The sequence below is a fragment of the Brachyistius frenatus genome, unplaced genomic scaffold (assembly GCF_029030835.1).
Source record: "Brachyistius frenatus isolate BFR_SWC_R1_liver_20210118 unplaced genomic scaffold, ASM2903083v1 Contig_164, whole genome shotgun sequence".
Classification (NCBI taxonomy): domain Eukaryota; kingdom Metazoa; phylum Chordata; class Actinopteri; family Embiotocidae; genus Brachyistius; species Brachyistius frenatus.
Window position 1 is genome coordinate 428042 of NW_027210763.1, and position 19459 is coordinate 447500.

General features: G+C 42.4%; 1 protein-coding gene across 1 annotated transcript in view; it reads right to left on the reverse strand.

The window, feature by feature from the left end:
- Positions 1–528: 528 nt before the first annotated feature.
- The window catches only part of cbln1 (cerebellin 1 precursor), a 19089-nt gene continuing 158 nt past the window's right edge, over positions 529–19459 (reverse strand). The window contains exons 1-3 of the mRNA XM_069716910.1: positions 18782–19459; positions 17461–17580; positions 529–1271 (exon numbers count right to left, since the gene is read on the reverse strand). The exon at positions 18782–19459 is cut by the window's right edge and continues 158 nt beyond it. Coding sequence (XP_069573011.1) covers positions 1074–1271; positions 17461–17580; positions 18782–19039 — 576 coding nt within the window. The 5' untranslated portion in view covers positions 19040–19459 and the 3' untranslated portion in view covers positions 529–1073. The remainder of the gene's footprint in view (positions 1272–17460; positions 17581–18781) is intronic.

Genomic DNA, 19459 nt, shown 5'->3' on the forward strand with positions numbered 1-19459 from the left:
GGTGTATTACACGCTTCGTGAGTGGAGGTCAGACACCAGCGTTTGCATCCTATTTGAGTAACTTGACTTGGCTTAAATCTGTCTTGTTTTTCCAAGTTGCGTTTCACTTTTTCCAGAATTTAACCGAGTTTCTGAGCCTTTCCTGATTAAATGCCACGAGAGCCTAAAATTTTAATTAAAAAGCAGAATTTTGCTCTGTGCAGGTTATAAAAGTAGAACTGGATGAAACAGAAGAGAACAAACCGCATCATAAAAAGCCAATAATTGTACTGACAAATATAAAAACCCGGTTTTACAGGGAAGCCCCTGATTTTCAGACCAGTTCAGTGTTTCCCCTGTAAAAGTTCTGGTTTGGCTTTCGGGGTCGAAGCTGATCCAAAATCAGAGCGACTCACGTCTAACAAAAGAAAAAAGAAATAGACTACAAATATGTCCGTGGTAAACAGATAGATGTGGGGAAGCATTTCCCTCCAGAAACATTCTTCAAAGCTTAAATGTTGATGGATGAATGAATGAATGAATGAATGAATGGATGGATGAATGGATGAATGGAAGGAGGGAGGAAGGAGAAGGGAGGAGGAGGAGGGGGAGGGGGAGGGGGTTAAACTCGGGCTGTAAAACACTCTGGAACATATCAATGATCAATTGGTGTCTTTCGGCGGAGAATAAAAAAAGTTTTGGCTGTCCGAAGCTGCAGTCGAGAGAAAGAAAAACAGAGGGAGGAAGAAGGATGTGTGACGGGATGGATGGAAGGAGGACAGGAAGTGAAGAAGCTGCTGCTCGTTTTAACGCTCTCACGGTTTCCGGCTCCCATCGCTCCTCGTTTTTAACCCACATCTCCTCTAACATCCCTCCTCAGCGTCCCAAACAGAAGTCTGTTCTTCCTCTTTGTTTCTTCTCCTCCTTTTTTTCTCCCACCACTGTATTTGTGTCCCGTTTCTCCTTTTTTTCCACCCCTCGTCTTCCTCCCACTTTTTTCACCCCTCCATCTTCGTGATACTTCCCATCTTCCAGCTCCTCCTCCTTTTTGTTTCCACCCCTTCTTCCTCCTCCTCCTCCTCTTCCTCCCTCCTCTACATGGGGAACACCAGGAAGCCGGAGAAGGTGGAGTACTTCCATCCTCCCATGAGGTTTCCTCTCTCCAGTTTGAGGTAGGCCCGGTCTCCCTTCTCCATCTGGATCAGAACCCCGTTGCTGGCCGCCTCGCGCGTCACGTCCTGGTCGCCGGCGAACGCCGAGATCACCGGCCAGCCGTTGTGCATCAGGCTCACCTGGAGGAGGCGGGACAGGACGAGACACAACATTTTAGTTTTTAGTATGACAACTCAGTATAATGATGATGTTTCCATGGCGATTTGGAGCATCATATTTTTAGACTTCCTCGTTGCAGGATTTTTTTCTTTTTTTTTTAAATGCTGAAGATTTAAAGAAGAGAGACGTTCACACACACACCACAACAACAACAACAACAACAACAAAAGGCCGTGTCTGACTCAACAAATGTTTTGACGGGGAGAGCGAGCTGGCTGTCAGCGACGGCTCACGCTTTCATCACGCCTCCTTTTAACAGCAGCAGAAATACGATCTGTTCCCTCCACTTACGCTTCACTCCAGTTGGGAGTGGGGGGAGGGGGGTGTTCATGCAGGATCACACTTTATAAACCCTTTGCATTATACAAGTAGTTCCGACCCAGGGATCTGATTGGTCAACATGCTCATCACCAGAAAATATCACTCCACCTTCTCAAAGGCTAAATATAATTACAACTAACTTTCATATACTATGTCATATAATGTAGTTTCTACTTGTTATAGTTCTATTAAATGACCCGTTTGATGAAGTCGGGTCTCTTTTGGTCCTTTTTGGTCGCTCCGAGTACCCGTACCGTAACACCACGGATAGTCACGCACTTTAAACACGAGTCCATGGATATCTTTGTTCATCGGATATCTTTGTTCATCGGATATCTTTGTTCATCAGATATCTTTGTTCATCAGATATCTTTGTTCCAACCAGACTGAACTAGCTGATCAGTTTAGTGTTTCTTTGTTCTGTATTTATTCAGTTGGAGACGAGAAGTCCTCTCTGTTGCTAGGTGGTTGCTAAGGGTCAGACTACTTCCTGGAGTAGTAGACGTTGCGTACGTTACATAACGTTCTGTTTTCCAGTTGTTAGTCGTACCCCGTGTGTTGCCATGGAAACAGAGATCGCACTAACAAAAAGTTTTATATTCTGAGAGCAAATTGCTCCACAATATGAACATATTTAGATGTTTTATTTATCTGGTAACTTGTTGTATAATCACAACATTAAAACCTCTGTTTCTTAAAACATTCTTTCACCGAGGGTTGTGGGACATTTTTTTTAAAACTGCTCACGACAGCGAAAAAGAAAATGTCTTTTCAACACGTCTGATCCTTTAATTCAAGACTGAATAATTTGATCTCCGTCAGAAATTCACACCCGAGCTCCAAACGGGTCCAAATATTTCTGAAACAGGTAATTGTAAACATTTCCAAACATTGGTACTTGCATACGGTGCTACGAACAGATCGGGTCCAGTCTACATCCAGGACATGGTCCAACCCTACACCCCAGCCCGTTCACTCCGCTCTGCTTCTACCAATCAGCTTGTTGCTCCTCACTGAGCTAAACACTCTACTAAATCCCGACTGTTTGCTGTCCCGGCTCCTAAATGGTAGAATGAGCTCCACCGACATCAGGACAGAAGAAACTCTGAACATCTTCCACCACAAACTAAAACACACCTCCTCCTCCTTCACCTTGAACAGGAGAACTTTAGTATCTTAAAATGACACTTACTGATAGAACTTTGTAGTTTGGCTTTCTGGAAGAAATTGTATTTTCTTGATTCTTGTTGTTCTGGTTTTGAACCCTCATGGTTGAAATGAACTTATTGTAAGTTGCTTTGGATAAAAGAGTCAGATAAATGAAATGTAATGTAATAATGTAATGTAAAACTGTTGCTAACTGATGGAACACAGTCATAAACATCCCATAATTATACACTTATCCACGTCATTCTGCCTGATGGTCAGGAGTGTGTGTGTGTGTGTGTGTGTGTGTGTGTGTGTGTGTGTGTGTGTGTGTGTGTGTGTGTGTGTGTGTGTGTGTGTGTGTGTGTGTGTGGGCAGGAGATGGAGAGCCTGTCAGAGTCAAGAGCCCTCTTGGCCCGGCACTCCTCTTAATAGCAAACTCAACATGACGACTCACACTCTGTGTGTGTGTGTGTGTGTGTGTGTGTGTGTGTGTGTGTGTGTGTGTGTGTGTGTGTGTGTGTGTGTGTGTGTGTGTGTGTGTGTGTGTGTGTGTGTGTGTGTGCGTGTGTGTGTGTGTGTGTGTACCCTGTGAATCTGTTGAAAAACACTCAGACTGTACTTCAAATATTTTAAGCTCAGGTCATGGGGAAAAACAAAAAGCCTGAAAAAAATCTAGTTTAGCAAAGAAATTTAATACAAAATGCTGTCTGGTAACATTTATATGTCTTGTTTCTCTATGCTGTCCTTTTCTCTCTCGTCTCACCTCCAACCGGTCGAGGCAGAAGCTCCGCCCACCACTGAGTCTGGTTCTGTTAACAGAAGCTCCGCCCACCTCTGAGTCTGGTTCTGTTAACAGAAGCTCCGCCCACCTCTGAGCCTGGTTCTGTTAACAGAAGCTCCGCCCACCTCTGAGCCTGGTTCTGTTAACAGAAGCTCCGCCCACCACTGAGCCTGATTCTGTTGGAGGTTTTTCTCCTCCTTTACGTTGTAAAGTTGTTAAATTGTTGAATTTCTCTGTAAGCTGCTGTAAAAGACTTTAATGTGTTGAAGTGCCATGAAATAACCTGTGTTATATATATATATATAAATAAAATGTAATGTAATTGAATATTGTACTCGCCCTGATGAAGGCATGTTTTTAAATGGTGATTAAATAGCTATGGCATAATAAAGGCTTTTGTAAAATGAATACCCTCTTAAGCATCTCAGATTTCTTCAACTCAAACTGCACCATCGCTCCTGTTGTTTTTAACTGACAGCTCTGAGGATTTTGTATCAGAAAAATAACCAAAAAAACCCTCAGCTGCAGGTCCTTCAAGTTGCAACTTGTTTTATCCATCATATCAAAACAGATACTCGATCGAATATACAGACCTCGAACCTTCTCTGTCATGTTCCCTCAAACCGCTGCTGGACAGCGTTGGACACGTTACTCTGCTCAAAGACGGTAGCTGTCAATCACATCCACATGAGTGACAGGACCTAAAGATTCCTAGCAGAGCACTTCTCAGAGAAACACACACACACACACACACACACACACACACACACACACACACACACACACACACACACACACACACACACACACACACACACACACACACACAGTCTGTGTTTTAACTCATTTCTATCATCACAAGCATTCGATGTGTTTTCAGCCGTTTGTGCTCAGAACATCTCAGCTTCGTCAGCTTCGTCAGCTTCGTCAGCTTCATCAGCTTCATCACCTCAGACACCATATCAACATCTGCTAATGACATTTTCTTTTATGTAACTCCAGATGTTTTATTAGCTGCATTAACACGTCGTGATTGATTGCAGATATTAAACTGTTTCCGTGAGTCTTCGATAAATGAGAGATGAAGTTGAGCACAAATCAAATGAATAAACATGATCTCATCTTCATCATCAATTTAAGGCAAAAGAGAAACACAAATGTTTCTCCGGAGGTTTTTTAAGAGATAATCTCGTGATGAAAATGGAGGGAAGATTTGTAGATGAAATTGTTTTAATCCAACTAGCTTCCTTAAAATCTCCAGTAATAGTTGCAATAACTATTAAATAAAGAGTCATGTTTTGGTGATTGTTTTGATTAAAAATGTTTGATTTTGTGGCAGATTTTCTAAAAAAAAATGTGTGAAGTTTTGGGTTTTTTGTATAAAATTGCTGGAATTAAGACGAGAAAGAAAAATGTGATTTTTTTTTTTTTTTTTTCTTAAGCACTACCTGATAAAGGAATAAATATGTAATCACTTCCTTTGATAATAATCATGCTGCAACATCACAGAAATATTCTCGTTCTCATCTTTTATTATTTATTTATTAAACTTGGGGATAAAAGTTACATAAAAGCTCCTAAAAGGTCCTATAAACTGCGTATGTTTCCAGAATAGACAGTCTGTGACTGGAATATAAAAACAAGGACTACATCAGCCTTTCAAAATAAGAGCTTTAGATGCTGTTTAATTCATGTTCATTCAACACATAGACCTGCTGGATGAAACAAACAAAGAGACGTCTCTGACAACTGGACGTGTGGAGAAAACTCATTTAACATCCAGTAATATGGAATCACTTCCTTTGATCACAAACATTTAATCACATCATTTTATTGTGAAGGACACAAACACCGTCACTTCCGGAGTTTAATTTGCTGATGAGAAAACAGGATCAGAACCTTTCTGATTGTAAATGAGGAGTTATTTTTGTTAATAAACAAAAAAGTGAGTTTTGTTTTTAAAGACATAATTTATGTCGTTAATACTTTCAACACAGATTCTGATGATGAAATCTTTTGCGGAAAAATTGCAGGAATTTTACAAAATTGCTTGAATTTGCGTTAATTATTGCGATCGCAAGGTTTCCCAGAGTCACTAAATATTCTAATTTCTCACCTTTTTCTTGCAGAGAGACTTTAAAGACATATGAAGCTCTTCAGTAAGAATAAAGGAGGCAGAGGAAGAAGACGAGGATGGGGATTTTTTTTTGGGGGGGGGGGGTGTAGTGGTGGAGACACGACGGTTTCTGTCCAGTGTGCATGTAATGCATCCAAACAAAGAGGAGCCGGCATCACTATATCTCTGTTACCCTCAGAGACACACACACACACACACACACACACACACACACACACACACACACACACACACACACACACACACACACACACACACACACACACACACACACACACACACACACACACACACACACACACACAGCCATTCAGCCAAGTCCCTCAGGTGGAACGCCAACAAACCTTTTCAGTCTCACACTCCACACTCACACAAGTCGTCTTTACAGACCGCCAAAATAAAAGACAGGATCCCAGAAAAACAATGAAATAAAGACCGTTAGTCTGTCTCTTTCTTTTTCTGACACACACACACACACACACACACACAGTGTGTGTGTGTGTGTGTGTGTGTGTGTGTGTGTGTGTGTGTGTGTGTGTGTGTGTGTGTGTGTGTGTGTGTGTGTGTGTGTGTGTTCGTGATGTATAGCTCTAATAACGCTGTGACAGTGGCCGTTGGAAGAATGAGACTGTGGCCACCACACACACACACACACACACACACACACACACACACACACACACACACACACACACACACACACACACACACACACACACACACACACACACACACACACACACACACAGTCGACTCCACCTCCACCCTTACAATCACCAGCCATAAATATAAAAGCATGATAATAGGCTGCGCATCACGTCGGGCGGCGATCGATCTGCATTCATTAATGCATAAAGCGCCAATTAACTGGCTGAGTAATGGAGAGAGAGGCAGAATAACAGAGGAGGGGGGAGGAGGGGAGGAAGGTGGGGGGGGGACAGAAAGCAGAAAAAGAACGTGGTACAATGTGAGGAGGAGAATCTGACTGTCGATATGCAAATAGAAATCTGAGCGCTGCACTTAATGCTCAACGACACGATGACATCATCACCTCGTGTCCAGCTGACCGTCTCCACGTGACAATGATACTCTTCCTCATCTTTCTGTCCATCTTTCTCTTTTTCCTCCCTCACGTTTTCTTTTCTCCTCCTCGGTCAGACAGTGACGTGGTGGTGTGACGGACATGATGGTGTCTTCAAGAACACAACAGAAACAAACAGGGAGAGAAGCTCCGCTGGAGGAAACAGGACGGACGGACGGACGGACAGACGGACGCGTTGAAGTGATTTAGCTTCTGAAATAATAAAAACTCACTATTGTAGTAAAGATTTGAATGATTATGTTTTTGTGGGATTTTCCTCAGCTCATCTGATTCCCTAATAATGTCTGAGAGTTAAACACTCAGCTTTTAGAGGTGGAAACTCCACATTTTCTACTCTTGCATTTTGGGTAATAATAAAAAAAAACTCTCATCCACATCTGAGCTGAGTTTTTTATTTAGGTCAGCTCTGACTGTTTATTTGGTGGTTTCAACTCTTTGTTGACATGTTGAGGAAACAAACAGAAGCTGCTTTCTAGAATAAACGAACTAGAAAAACAATTTTCTGCAACTCTGACTGAGTTGTGGCTGCAGAGTGTTTTTTCATTTCAGATGAGATTTGAACATAAATGGAGCATCGAGTCTCGAGCTCGCAGCTGAATCAGCGTAATAATCAGTAACTGAAATTTGAAAATATGTTCTGCTGTTGAGATTAAACGAAAGCGTAGCTGTCTGATAATGAGAACAATAATAATAAACGTTGTTTGTGTCGCACCTTTCCTACAAGAAAATGCAGCTTCAAAGTGCTTTACAGCAATTTTATTTTATGCTTCACATAAAACGGATAGAAAGGAACATAAAAACATGTTAAAATGGGATTTATTTATTTTTCCAAAACTCCCAAAAAAATAAGAGTTAAAAATATAGATTTTAAATCCCAAGAAATTATTATTATAACTATTACACAACATCAGTAAATACGACAGGAAGTAACAGGAAATTAAGGCCTTCTCCACACACACACACACACACACACACACACACACACACACACACACACACACACACACACACACACACACACACACACACACACACACACACACACACACACACACACACACACACACACACACGTACAAAATGCTGTTCTTGATTCTCAACATGCAGCTGGAGACACGTTTAGTTTGAGAAAAGATGGATGCTTAAAGCCAGGAGAGTCGTCCGGTGGATAAAAGAAAGAAGCTCTGCACGACTCTCTCTGAAAAGAAACTGTGACGACTCTCTCTGACCAATCTCTGACTGTGAGACTCTCTCGACTGCAGCGACGACTCTCTCTGACCAATCAGATCTCTGCAGCGACTGTGACGACTCTCTCTGACCAATCAGATCTCTGCAGCGACTGTGACGACTCTCTCTGACCAATCAGATCTCTGCAGCGACTTCACGTCAACTTTCTAGATGCAGCGCTGCTCGCTTGGAACCTCAACAGAAGTGATGCCAAAAGAAAAGCAGCAGAAACTTTTAGAAAACCTTGATTGTCTCTGGATGCAGATTCATGCTGTTTCCCTCGAAGGACGAAGCCCAGAAAGCGCTCGGTGAGTCTCCGGTACTGAACCGAGCCTCCGTCGGTGCCGCGGTGATAACTGCAGCCTCGGCACGTTTGCCAGCAGCCCGTCTGGCATCTTCCCTGATTTCTGCCTCTAAACATGTGATTGTTTGTTTTGTTGGCAGGAAACCTCGTCATGAATGAAGTTCTTCGTGCCGTTTCAAAAACAAGGACAATAAATAAATAAATAAAAATAAAGATTTAAAATGACTAATGGGCCAAAGAAGGTGCAAAAAAAAAAATAAATAATAATAATTTTTTTTTTTAAATAAAAGTCTTATTGTTTAAACCAATTTCAACTTGACAAATGTGAATAACAGAAAAAGATCAACAACAAATTGGTGATTTGCTGCATTAAACTGGGACTAATGTTGCGTTCAAAGGGAACTCGTGAGCTCCTGGCTCCAACATCGGAGGTCGGTGCACTGTATGCTTGGCGTTTAAGTGGTTGCTAGGCAACAGCAAGGTGGTCAGCGTCTATTGGGCACAGAAGCTAACAATTTAGCTAGCTGCCGGGGGGGGGGGGATTAGAGGGGAAAGTAACGTAGGAAATACAAAAGACACAGAGGGAAAAGATGAGGCCGTTGGGAAGATCAACATTTACCCAGACTCAGGTTATTATCTAAGTTATGAAGACAAACTCTACATGACTAAAACTACAATATATTAGATGAACATCCAACCAAACATGAACCTCCATGACCTTTGACCTTTCTGTAAACGTCAGCAAACACATCACAACCACAGACTGGATATAAAAGTGTTTGTAGCTCATAAAAGAGGCCGACATAGAAGTGTCTTCAGCTGCAATACCAGCGAGTGCCACTAGAGGTGGGCTCCAAAAAGCCTCCGGCTCCATAGACTCCCATTCAACTTCTCTCATCAAATCCAAAGTGAATAAAATGTGTCCATCAGTTATCTCGGTGTTGTTAGCTAAAGTCACTCTTTTAATGTACGCGGTAAATACGACATCATTTGAACGCAGCAATAGTCACACTTACAGTGAAAGTAAAAAAGGTTTTTAAAACCTAACATCTGCTTTTGATCCTGCACAAACAGAATTCAGTTTTTTTGGGGAAGCGGTACGTCTGCGATAGAAAAAAATATCACGGAAATAGACGAAAACAACCAGAGCAAAGGTCAGAACATTACTGAACTATTTACACAAAAACAGATCGTACAAATGTCAGCAGACCTTCACACGTCTTCATCAATACCGCCTCGGGGAGCGGCCTTGTTCATCCGAGGAAACCGCTGGGCATCAGCTTTTTATTTATTTTGTTTTTCCTTTGGTGAGAGGAAAAACGTGCAACTCTGAATCTGTTGCCAAATGTCAAACCGCAGCAGATGATGAAAGGTAATTGAGATGAATCATTGGAAAACTTCCGCAGCAGCAGATGGTCCTGTGATTCTTTAACAGCATTTAAATCCCACACACAAACATCAATAAATAAAACAAGCATAACTTATCGTGACTGCGAGAGAGCGCGGCCTTAACGAGCAACAGGAAGGCAGGACTTTGTGTTACGGTTCAATAAATCAAATGATAACTTGCTGCATAATAATGCTGAAGTTAATATGAAACCTCGGACTCCGTCGTACTGTAACTCTCTGACAAGCTTTCAGCTCGAGGCCTCCGGATCAGCTGCTGCTGGAAATCACAACCTGCTCTCTGCTCTCTGCAGTGTTAACACAGCTGCCCTGCAGGTTACACACACACACACACACACACACACACACACACACACACACACATATATATATACACACACATATATATATATATATATATATATATATATATATATATATATATATATATATAGATAGCCTTTCGATGCAGGCTTTTATTTTGGCGGGTGACTGGAATGCAATGAGCAGTTTTTCCAGTTTTAATAGATTTTCTCGGAGCGTTGCACATCCAGTCATAGATCTGTTTTCATCATCCTGGTAAGTCATGAACACGATAAAGCAAAGAAAATGTAAGTTTTATGTGTTTTTTGTAATTATTGATCCGAGACTGGAGAAAATCAAGAGTTGCTAATGTGTTAAGTGCCATGAAATAACCTATGGCGCTATATAAATAAAGTTGAATTGAATTGAATTGTTGACAACAAATGTCAATTTTGTTTTTAGACTGTTTCGACAGTTAAAGACTCGACTATGTTGGTAATAATTTTGCTCAATGAAAAGACAGCTTGTGCAGCGGCCATTAAAAGTGTCCCTTTTGTCCGTATGACGGGCCGGCGTGTGGTACCACAGGTTTTACTGTTAATTCAGCTTCGGCGCTTTGACAGTGAAACCTGAAACCAACTGGCTGCTGCTCATGAGCATTTTTAAAACAGGCAGATCGCTGCGGAAGTACTTCTTCTTCTTTGATGCTCTGTGGACCTGCTGCAGCAGCACGGGAGCTCGTGGTCGCACAAAAGCGGGTTTCCAGGTTTTGCTGTCGTCTTTTTTTATGAAAATCGACGACTATAAAACGTGTCTCGTGTCCAAATCGCACCAAATTCGACAGCGCACAACCTCCGTTCCCCGGCAACGTACGCTCCGAGTTTGAAGCAGGTGGGATGAACGCTTGTCGAGTTATGCGAAGGACAAACAGACAGAGATTTCTGAAAATATATAGAGATAGAACATCCAAAAAGTACTTCCTCTCAGCACCTTCTATAATCTGCCAAACTAAAGGAGATCACTGGTTAATAACTCCACCAAACATCTGGCTTGCAGACTGTTTGTGTGCACAAAACACGTCCCCATGACATGAATCATGAAAGTTTCGTGAGATGTTTTGGTTTAAAGTTGGAGTGAGGTTAAGTGAAGTAGCAGTTTCCATCAGAGCGACTCTAATGTCCTCTGAAGTGATGAAAACAAGACTGTGTGTGCAGACAACAACATAACCTCTAACAAACAACGACGATCTGGAGAAATGCTTCTCAATTAGATCATTATTACATTCATCTATCCATAAATTACAGCCACAGATTTTAACAAAAAGTATATTCAGTTTATTTTTTCGTCTGTTGAACACTGACTTAATATTTCACTTTGGAGACTTTTCTTATCAAATTCTTCAACTTCTGACAGTTGATAATTTCAGTGTCACCGCCGCTGCCAGATTTTTCCCCCGACCGAATTCATTAAAATGTCACATTAGACAAAAGGACTAATGGAACAGGAGAAAGATGAGTTTTTATATTTGACCTTTTGAAATATTTTTTCGAAACGCAGCCAAAAGTCATCGCTATGCGTCTCCGGGTTTCTTATTCGTGTTGTTTTACCATCAGTGAATATCACTTAGCTGGTAACTTTACACAACATCTGTGACGACTATGAAGTATTTTAAAATAGAAATGGGTAAATCCAGATGACGACATCTGATAAACAACCAGCTGCATCCTCCCTGGCAGCCGAACGACGCAAATTAATCTGTGCTAACGAGAGTTTAAAAAGACGACTCAGTAACTTATATGAATCTAAATAATATCGTGCTTTTAAAAAAATATATTTGTCATGCCTATTCAGTTTTTATTAGGTATTTGGTAACAGACACACAAAGAGACCAAAATCCTGCTTATGTACCATTTTTAAGGTAAATTACATTTGAAAATAAACGATGGAATAAAATACTTTACTAACACTCACTATTTAGCTAAATGAAGAAAACCAGAGTAGTTTGGGGGCAGAAGAGAGATCACTTTCTTTGGTTTTTGTAGTCAAAGTACTGAACAAGTTGAGATTTTGTGATATATGAAGTGGCATGAAAAAGAGTGCTGCCTTCAAATATAACAACATGGACGGCCTCTAGAAGCCAAAGCTAGCCGGCGGGTAACGCAATGCAGGAAATACAAAAAACACAGAGGGAAAAGATGGTTTGAACATTTTCCTCAGACGTAGGTTATTATCTGTTATGAAGACAAACTCTACATGACTAAAATTACAATTGACTATCTTCACATCCAATGAAAAATGAATTTCCACGACCTCTGACCTTTCTGTAAACGTCAGCAAACAACGTCACAAAAATGTAGAGTTCCGACGTCGTGAATGCCACAAGAGGGCGCCGTTCACACGGACTCTTCTCGTATACGCTGTAAAATACGACCACATTTGAACGCAGCAGAAGAAAGTTATCCTCAGAGGGCCGTGAACACTTGGTTACATTGCAACCTTGGTTCTCTGAGTAAAAAGACTCTTTTTTTCCAACCTTTAGGCCGCTTGGAGACACGTTTCGATGAAACTATGAGAGATTTCATGGTAGCACAGATGCTTTATGGGCGTGACCAGTCCAGCCAGTGTTTTTTAAATATCCACGTTCTTTGAGATAGTCGAGAGACAATAGAGAACATGTGTACACAAATGTGCATCCATCAGTCCATCTAACAGGCATTGAAATGTCTTCTCTAAAAAAAAACACTTACATCAACCAAAAACACATCTTTTTGAGGCTTATTTTCTAATTAAAACAGAAAACCACAGGCCTGTCAATCAAACAGACACGCCCCCAAAAACAGGTCTTCTTGAATCTTCTTTTCTAATGAATGAGGGATTATTTTCAGATGGACCTCCAGAAAACTAATAAGAAGGAGTGACTTTAGCTAACAACACCGAGATAACTGGTGGACACATTTTATTCACTTTGGATTTGATGAGAGAAGTTGAATGGGAGTCTATGGAGCCGGAGGCTTTTTGGAGCCGACCTCTAGTGGCACTCGCTGGTATTGCAGCTGAAGACACTTCTGGATCGGAACCATTTTACAGACCTGAAGCTACGAATAACAACAAAGTCTATACAACATTAAATCTACCAAATAATCACGCCGTTATTTGAGTCTGGTCTAAAATAGTGGATCGACTCTACCACAGTCCTGCACAGTTGTCTCCACCCACCCTTTAAATGCACTGTGTGTGTGAAAGGCCCGACACCACCCAGAATATACCGCCTCCTGCTTTCTCCCAGCACACTCTCAAAGTCAACACAACATACGAAGAGATAAGATGTTTATTTATGCGCCTCTCATTTGGCTGAGTCTCCGCTCTGCAACACCAGCAGCAGAGGAAGCGGTGCACTTCTGTTTTCTTTACTCGGTCGTAACTCATTTCACGCAGCTCGTTGTGCTCACACCTATTTATTTTTTTTCCCATGGTGCAACACGTCGAGACACCATCCAGCTTCTCTCGAACACATAGCGGTGGTACGTTTGCGATCTACTGACACATCGTGCTGTTTCAAACATCGTCTTAATCCCGATTCCTGCCTGTAGTTTTTCACCGGAGCAAAAGTAATTTGGGTTTTTGGAGAGAAGATTCAGAACCAGACTCAAAAAGAATCTGGTGCTTCATGCACCTCCTGAAACCTCACCCAACTTATCCAAACATCCAAGCAGGAAACTGCGGCCACATTTACTTTTCTCAGTGTCCTCGTACTAAAATAGATGAACGAGAGCCTTCGTTGACCCGTGAAGACGTTAAAAAGTAGTCGGTATGGCTGCTATGAATTCTCGATGACCTCCACGCATCATCGAGGCGTTAACAAGGCTGGAGTGCGTCGGTGCCGGCGGAGCGGGTGACGGAGGCGAATACATTTTGTCCGAGATAAAAGAAGCTCTGAAACTATGAAAGGAAGCCTTTTTTTTTTTTTTTTAAAGTCGGTTTTTGATCCGTTTGTCGCCGTCTGTGCACAGCAAAAAAAAAAAAAAATCAGCGTTGAGTCTCATAAGTGTGTTGGACTGTGGCGGGAAAAAGCTGCATGGGGGAATCGGGCTGGATTAAATAAACCGTTTGATGATGTTTAAGGACGTCTGGACTCGAGAAAAAGTTTAATCTCATCGGTTTTGTCGGCGAATCAATCTTTAAAAAGTGTTTTTAAAACAGAATCTGGGCAAAGCTTTAATGAGCCCTTTGTGACATTCACGATAAACTAATTCAGTCAGGGAACACAGTCGCACGACATGCATTATAGATTATATAAAATATGTAATTATATTCCTTAATAAATTGGCAGAGATTGATGATCTTCCTGCAGTTTACACCTGTTAAAATACATTTTAGTCAGTTTGCTGTTCATATCTGACTGAAACTGTCACTTTATGCTCCATTAAATATCCTTTTAAATGCACTTCTGCCTTTTGAGTAACTAATTCAAACAAGCAAAACTTTATTTGTCAGCTCATAACAGACAACAATAGCAATTATGGATATTATGCCTTCAAATTAAATCAAAATATCAAATTTTTTAAATCTTCATGTGTATGTTGAAATGTGATTGTAACTTGTTTCCTCTTTTTACCAATAATTTATGATTAATAAAGTGATCTTCAGTCGTAAACTGAATTTGTAGTGGATCATGTTCATATTGTGATAGTTTACAATAAACATGAGCTGCTTGCTGTTCTTTATGTACCATCTCTAAAGTCTATATTCTTATAACAGCGTGGGACCCCAGGGACCTGAAACTGTGTTTTGGAGAGCAACTTTGGCCCTAAAAAAAAAGTTGAAAGGAATTTTTGCAGCAGCAGCAGCTCGAAGTCAAAATGTAAAAACATGTTTCTGGAACCTGAAGATCTGTACGTAGAAGCTAAAACCTCTGATCATCGGGGCGGTGAGCCTCCAGGGTTTCTCCTCTAGATGGGAAAATCACAGCAACAGAAAGGCCTGCAACGCACACACACACACACACACACACACACACACACACACACACACACACACACACACACACACACACACACACACAGCAGGAGGCGTGTGTGACGTGCTCCTTGTGTTAGCTCTCAGCGCTGCAGGCCTGCGTTGGCCTGAAGCCTTTATATGAAGGCCACTTCTGAATGCTTAAAATCACTTATTCACACTGCAGCCACAATAAACTGGAGTAGGACTTTTTTTTTTTCACGATATTCAATTACGTACTTTACTGGCGAAAATATTTTTGCTTTTAAAGGTTTTTTTTCCCTCAAATTTAGACACTTGAAACCATGTTTTTAAAGGAAGCTGCTTACAGAAGCAACAACAGGCTGATGACAATAAAACGGTTGGCTTATGTTTTGTTAAATTTCTGTTTAACAGTTCCAATTATTCCCAATATTATGGTTTTCACAATACAGCTAAAAAAACAACATGAGAGCACCTCGCTGCTGAGAACTGATTTTCCTCCAGCGCCTCGTGTGGTCGTCTTTTGAGCTTTGCTGTTGCAGCTGTTCTCGCTTTATAAGATGGAATTTATTTACTGGAATTAGATTTTCTAACACCTGAAATAAAAAATTAAAAATAAATTAAAAAAAAACCGACGGAGCGTTTGATACGTTTATTGTAAATAAAGCTATCCATTAGTGGAAGTGTGTGACGCTGACGGGCTCCCGTCGGGGGCAGGGTCTCCTCCACATCACACAATTTGCTGTATTTAATTTGCAATACTTGTGTTTAATTGGCAGAAGCTGAGGTTTCTTCTGTCACCGCTCACGGAGAGACGGACGGATCTCTGCTGAGGAACCGACTGATGGACCGAACCGAGTCTTCTTCCCTTCGTACGCAGCGGATCAATAGTTGCTCTTGATGTCTGGATTTCTTCCTTCTCCCTCACGTCCATCATTTATTCTTCCTCCTTACGTTTCCTTCTGCATCTTTCATATATTCCTCCCAAACTTTCCCTCCAATCCTCCCACCATCTCCCTGTTCGATGGCCCTCCTCTCCTCCTTTCCTTCCCTACCTCTCACCGTTTTGCATTCGCTCTCCTTGTTCCTGTTTTTCCCTGCTGTCTCTCATCTCCTGCCTGCACCACGGTAGCTGCCTCTGAAGCGATCAAACAGTGGGAGTTTTCAACACAGCAGATGCGCTGGACGGATGGAAGAGGTTGAGGGTGAGCGGCAGCACGGCCGGCTGCTCGGAGGACAGCGGACAACCCACACCTGCTTCTCTCAAACAGAAGCCTGTTCTCCACGTTTAAAAAAAAAAAAAAAAAAACTTTATCAGACGTTTAAAGCTTTAAAAAGGATTCACACTTTGTGGTCGTAATAAGTCAACTGTATTTTTGCGGAGTTAAAAAAAAAAAAAAATCTCCGTAGCTTTAAAATGGAAAACAGCAAAACAACAGCGCTAACGGTAATGTGACAGGCGTTACCACCACATGGCACGACAGACTTAATTACCACGCTCGCAACGAGTCGAGTGTTCGCCATCCACCGTCTCGACACCCCCCCCCTTCTTCTTCTTCTTCTTGTTATTGTTGTTGTTACTGCCGCTGCCACGCTAATTAATTCAATAATAAAAGTATAAGTAGCAAAAACATAATACCGAAGCCCCCAGGGAGCCAACAGCATAATTATACAGCAGTTTAATTTGCAGGAGATAAGTTGTAATTACCGCTGTGTGTCTTTGTAAAAAGAGTCTTCACGTGCACGTTAAATGAGAGAAACGCGCTTTTACAACTCGCTTCCTATTGCTTGGCACAGCAAAAGAGTGCGGAGCCGGCATCTGAGGAGTCATAAAAGGAGTTGTTACGAGGATGAAAGAGGTGTTGTGATGGTGGTGGGGTGGGGGGGGCACACTGTAGGCTATGAGAAGCAAATAAGTGGGGGAAAAAGAAAACCATGTCATTTCCAGATAGAAAAAAACCCACCCTGCGTTGAGTGTGTGCGCAGCTTTGAGAGAGAAAATGAAAAACGTCCGTCTGTGTTTGCTGCGTTTCTAAATGTACTTAATGTTTTAATCTTCTGAAGAATCGGAGATCTTCGTCGGCCTGCTGCCTCGTTTCATCAGCGCAGACAGACGGAGAGAGCGGGAGCTGTCCGTGGTGCTGAAAGTGAAGCTGCAGCGTCGCCTCCCCCTCTCTCCCCCCCCTCCCCCGCAGCACCCCACGTTTCGTTTTGGCTCCATCCTCCGTGCATGTATTGATTAATTATGATTGGGCCGGCGGGTGGCGGCCGACCGGCTTTCATCTGTGAACGCCCTCCTCCTCCTCCGCCGCCGTCTCCGGGGAAAAGGCATCTCAAACGTCTACAAAATGACTGCCAGTGTGGCTCGTATTCAACTTTTATGAGGGGGAAAAAACAGCGAGGGGGTGCGTGGCGCGGCACAGATTACACACACACACACACATAGAAGACAAACGCGCTACCTGTATGGTCTGCCGGTTGTAGACTTTCACAACGTGGAAGTTAAAACTGTAAATCCCTTTACGCGGCGCGATGAAATTACTTCTCTCCTCGTCGAAATTCTTGCCAATATTTACTAGAACCTGGAAGAAAGAAAGAAAGAAAGAAAGAAAGAAAGAAAGAAAGAAAGAAAGAAAGAAAGAAAGAAAGAAAGAAAGTCAACATTTCATTGATAAAACTGCACTTTTAGATCACATGATCAAAAAACAAAGACAAACAAACTGTGGACAGTCTGTATCTTACAGATCAGGAATCACGTGACTCTAAACTACATTTTGACATTTAAAGGAGGTTTTTTTTTCACTGATATTGACCAATATTTTCAAACTACGTTATGTTTTGTACATTTTCTTTTCTGGTTTACCCCTCGAGCAGACTACTGGGACTCTGTAAGGGGCCCCGCTGGCCCCGCTGCCCCCCCCCCCGGACCACACTGATCGAGAGGAAAAAACTCTTTTGCTTTCATCTGAGGTTTTTTTTCTTTCTTCTTCTTATCAGAGCCTCCAAAACTTTATGGGGGAATGAAAAAAGGGAACTTAATCAATCTTTCAAATGAAATTTTCAATTATGCATCTCTGCAGCCAAATGTCTGGTTTTATGGATTGAAGGCGTAATTGAACGGCAGTTTGAGGAGGAATTAACCTTTATGGGCTGGCGGGTAGGACCTCGCCCTCGCGACCCTGCCGTTACTAAATTATTTGGCGCCATGTCAGCTCCTGTACAGTCAGTCCAAAAAAAGTTGAAATATTCAAAAGGCTTGCCTACCAGGCTATAAACTACTTTTTCCCCCCCAGACCACTTTGGAAATGAAATGTATTGCCTATAAAAAGAATCTTTTAGTTACCGCAGGTGCACGAGAGGCATCCGCGTGTCCGTGCAGCCGCTGTAGCATCTACCCGTCCCTTTATCATCTTTCTAACAGCTGTGGTTTCAGTTTTATTGCACAAAGTCTCTATATGTTGTTTGGAGGTTGTTGTTTTTTTAAAAAGACGAAAGAAAACAGTCTTTGGGGTTTAAGGAGGAAGAAAAAAAAACGAGTTTCTGCTGATTCTCGTGAAGATATGTCATGTTTTACACTTCCCTCCATATTTTTTTGGACTCATCGGGCAACACCCACGCGACACATTAAACATACGGCATCTTTAACTTCATATACGTGCAGGTCTGCAGCTTTACTACGTCAGGCAACACAAGTACAACTAAAAAAAAAGACTCGCGAAAAACAACTGGTTTTCAGTTATTCTGAGGCAGTGAAAGATCATGTATTTGATATTTTGCACTCACCCGGTCGAAGTAGATGACCATGGTCCGGTTGCTCATCTCGGAGGGCTCGTGGTTGGTGTTCCGGACTGCGGAGAACGCCACTTTGGCGCTGCCGGAGCGCACCGAGATCCCGAGCGCCGTGCCCGTGGGGTCCGCGGTCGGGTTGGAGTCGCACACCACCAGGCACTTTCCCTCCAGGACGATCGGTTCCGTCTCGTTCTGAGCGCGGGCCGGGCTCGTCGCGAGCCACACGGCACTCAGCAGGCAAAACGCCAACATGGTCCGGACCGGAGCGGTGAACTTCTGCGGTCGGTCTTCACGCCCTCAAACCGTGGGTTTAGTCCCCCGTTTTTTAAAAGAAAAAAAAAAAGTAAGGGAAGAGTTTCCCGGTGGTTCCCCCGGTTAACCTGAAGAAGGCTCGTTTTACAACTAGACGCCACTCCGGTTTCTTGGATTGAATAAACTCCCTCGTGAAGTCTCTTTGAGGAGAAACCAGGCGGGTTATTTTCACGCGTCTCCTCCTTTTTTTGTTGTTGTGGAAAATGTCTCTGTTACCTCCGTATGTCCAGCCGTGTCCCCGGGGTTCACCTGTTCTCCTCCTCTTTTCCTCACTTCTCGGCAGCTTTTCTGTCACTTGGAAACACGAGGAGCGAGCGTGTGAGTGGCGCGCGGTGCGGAGGGGCCCTGGACGAGTGACGA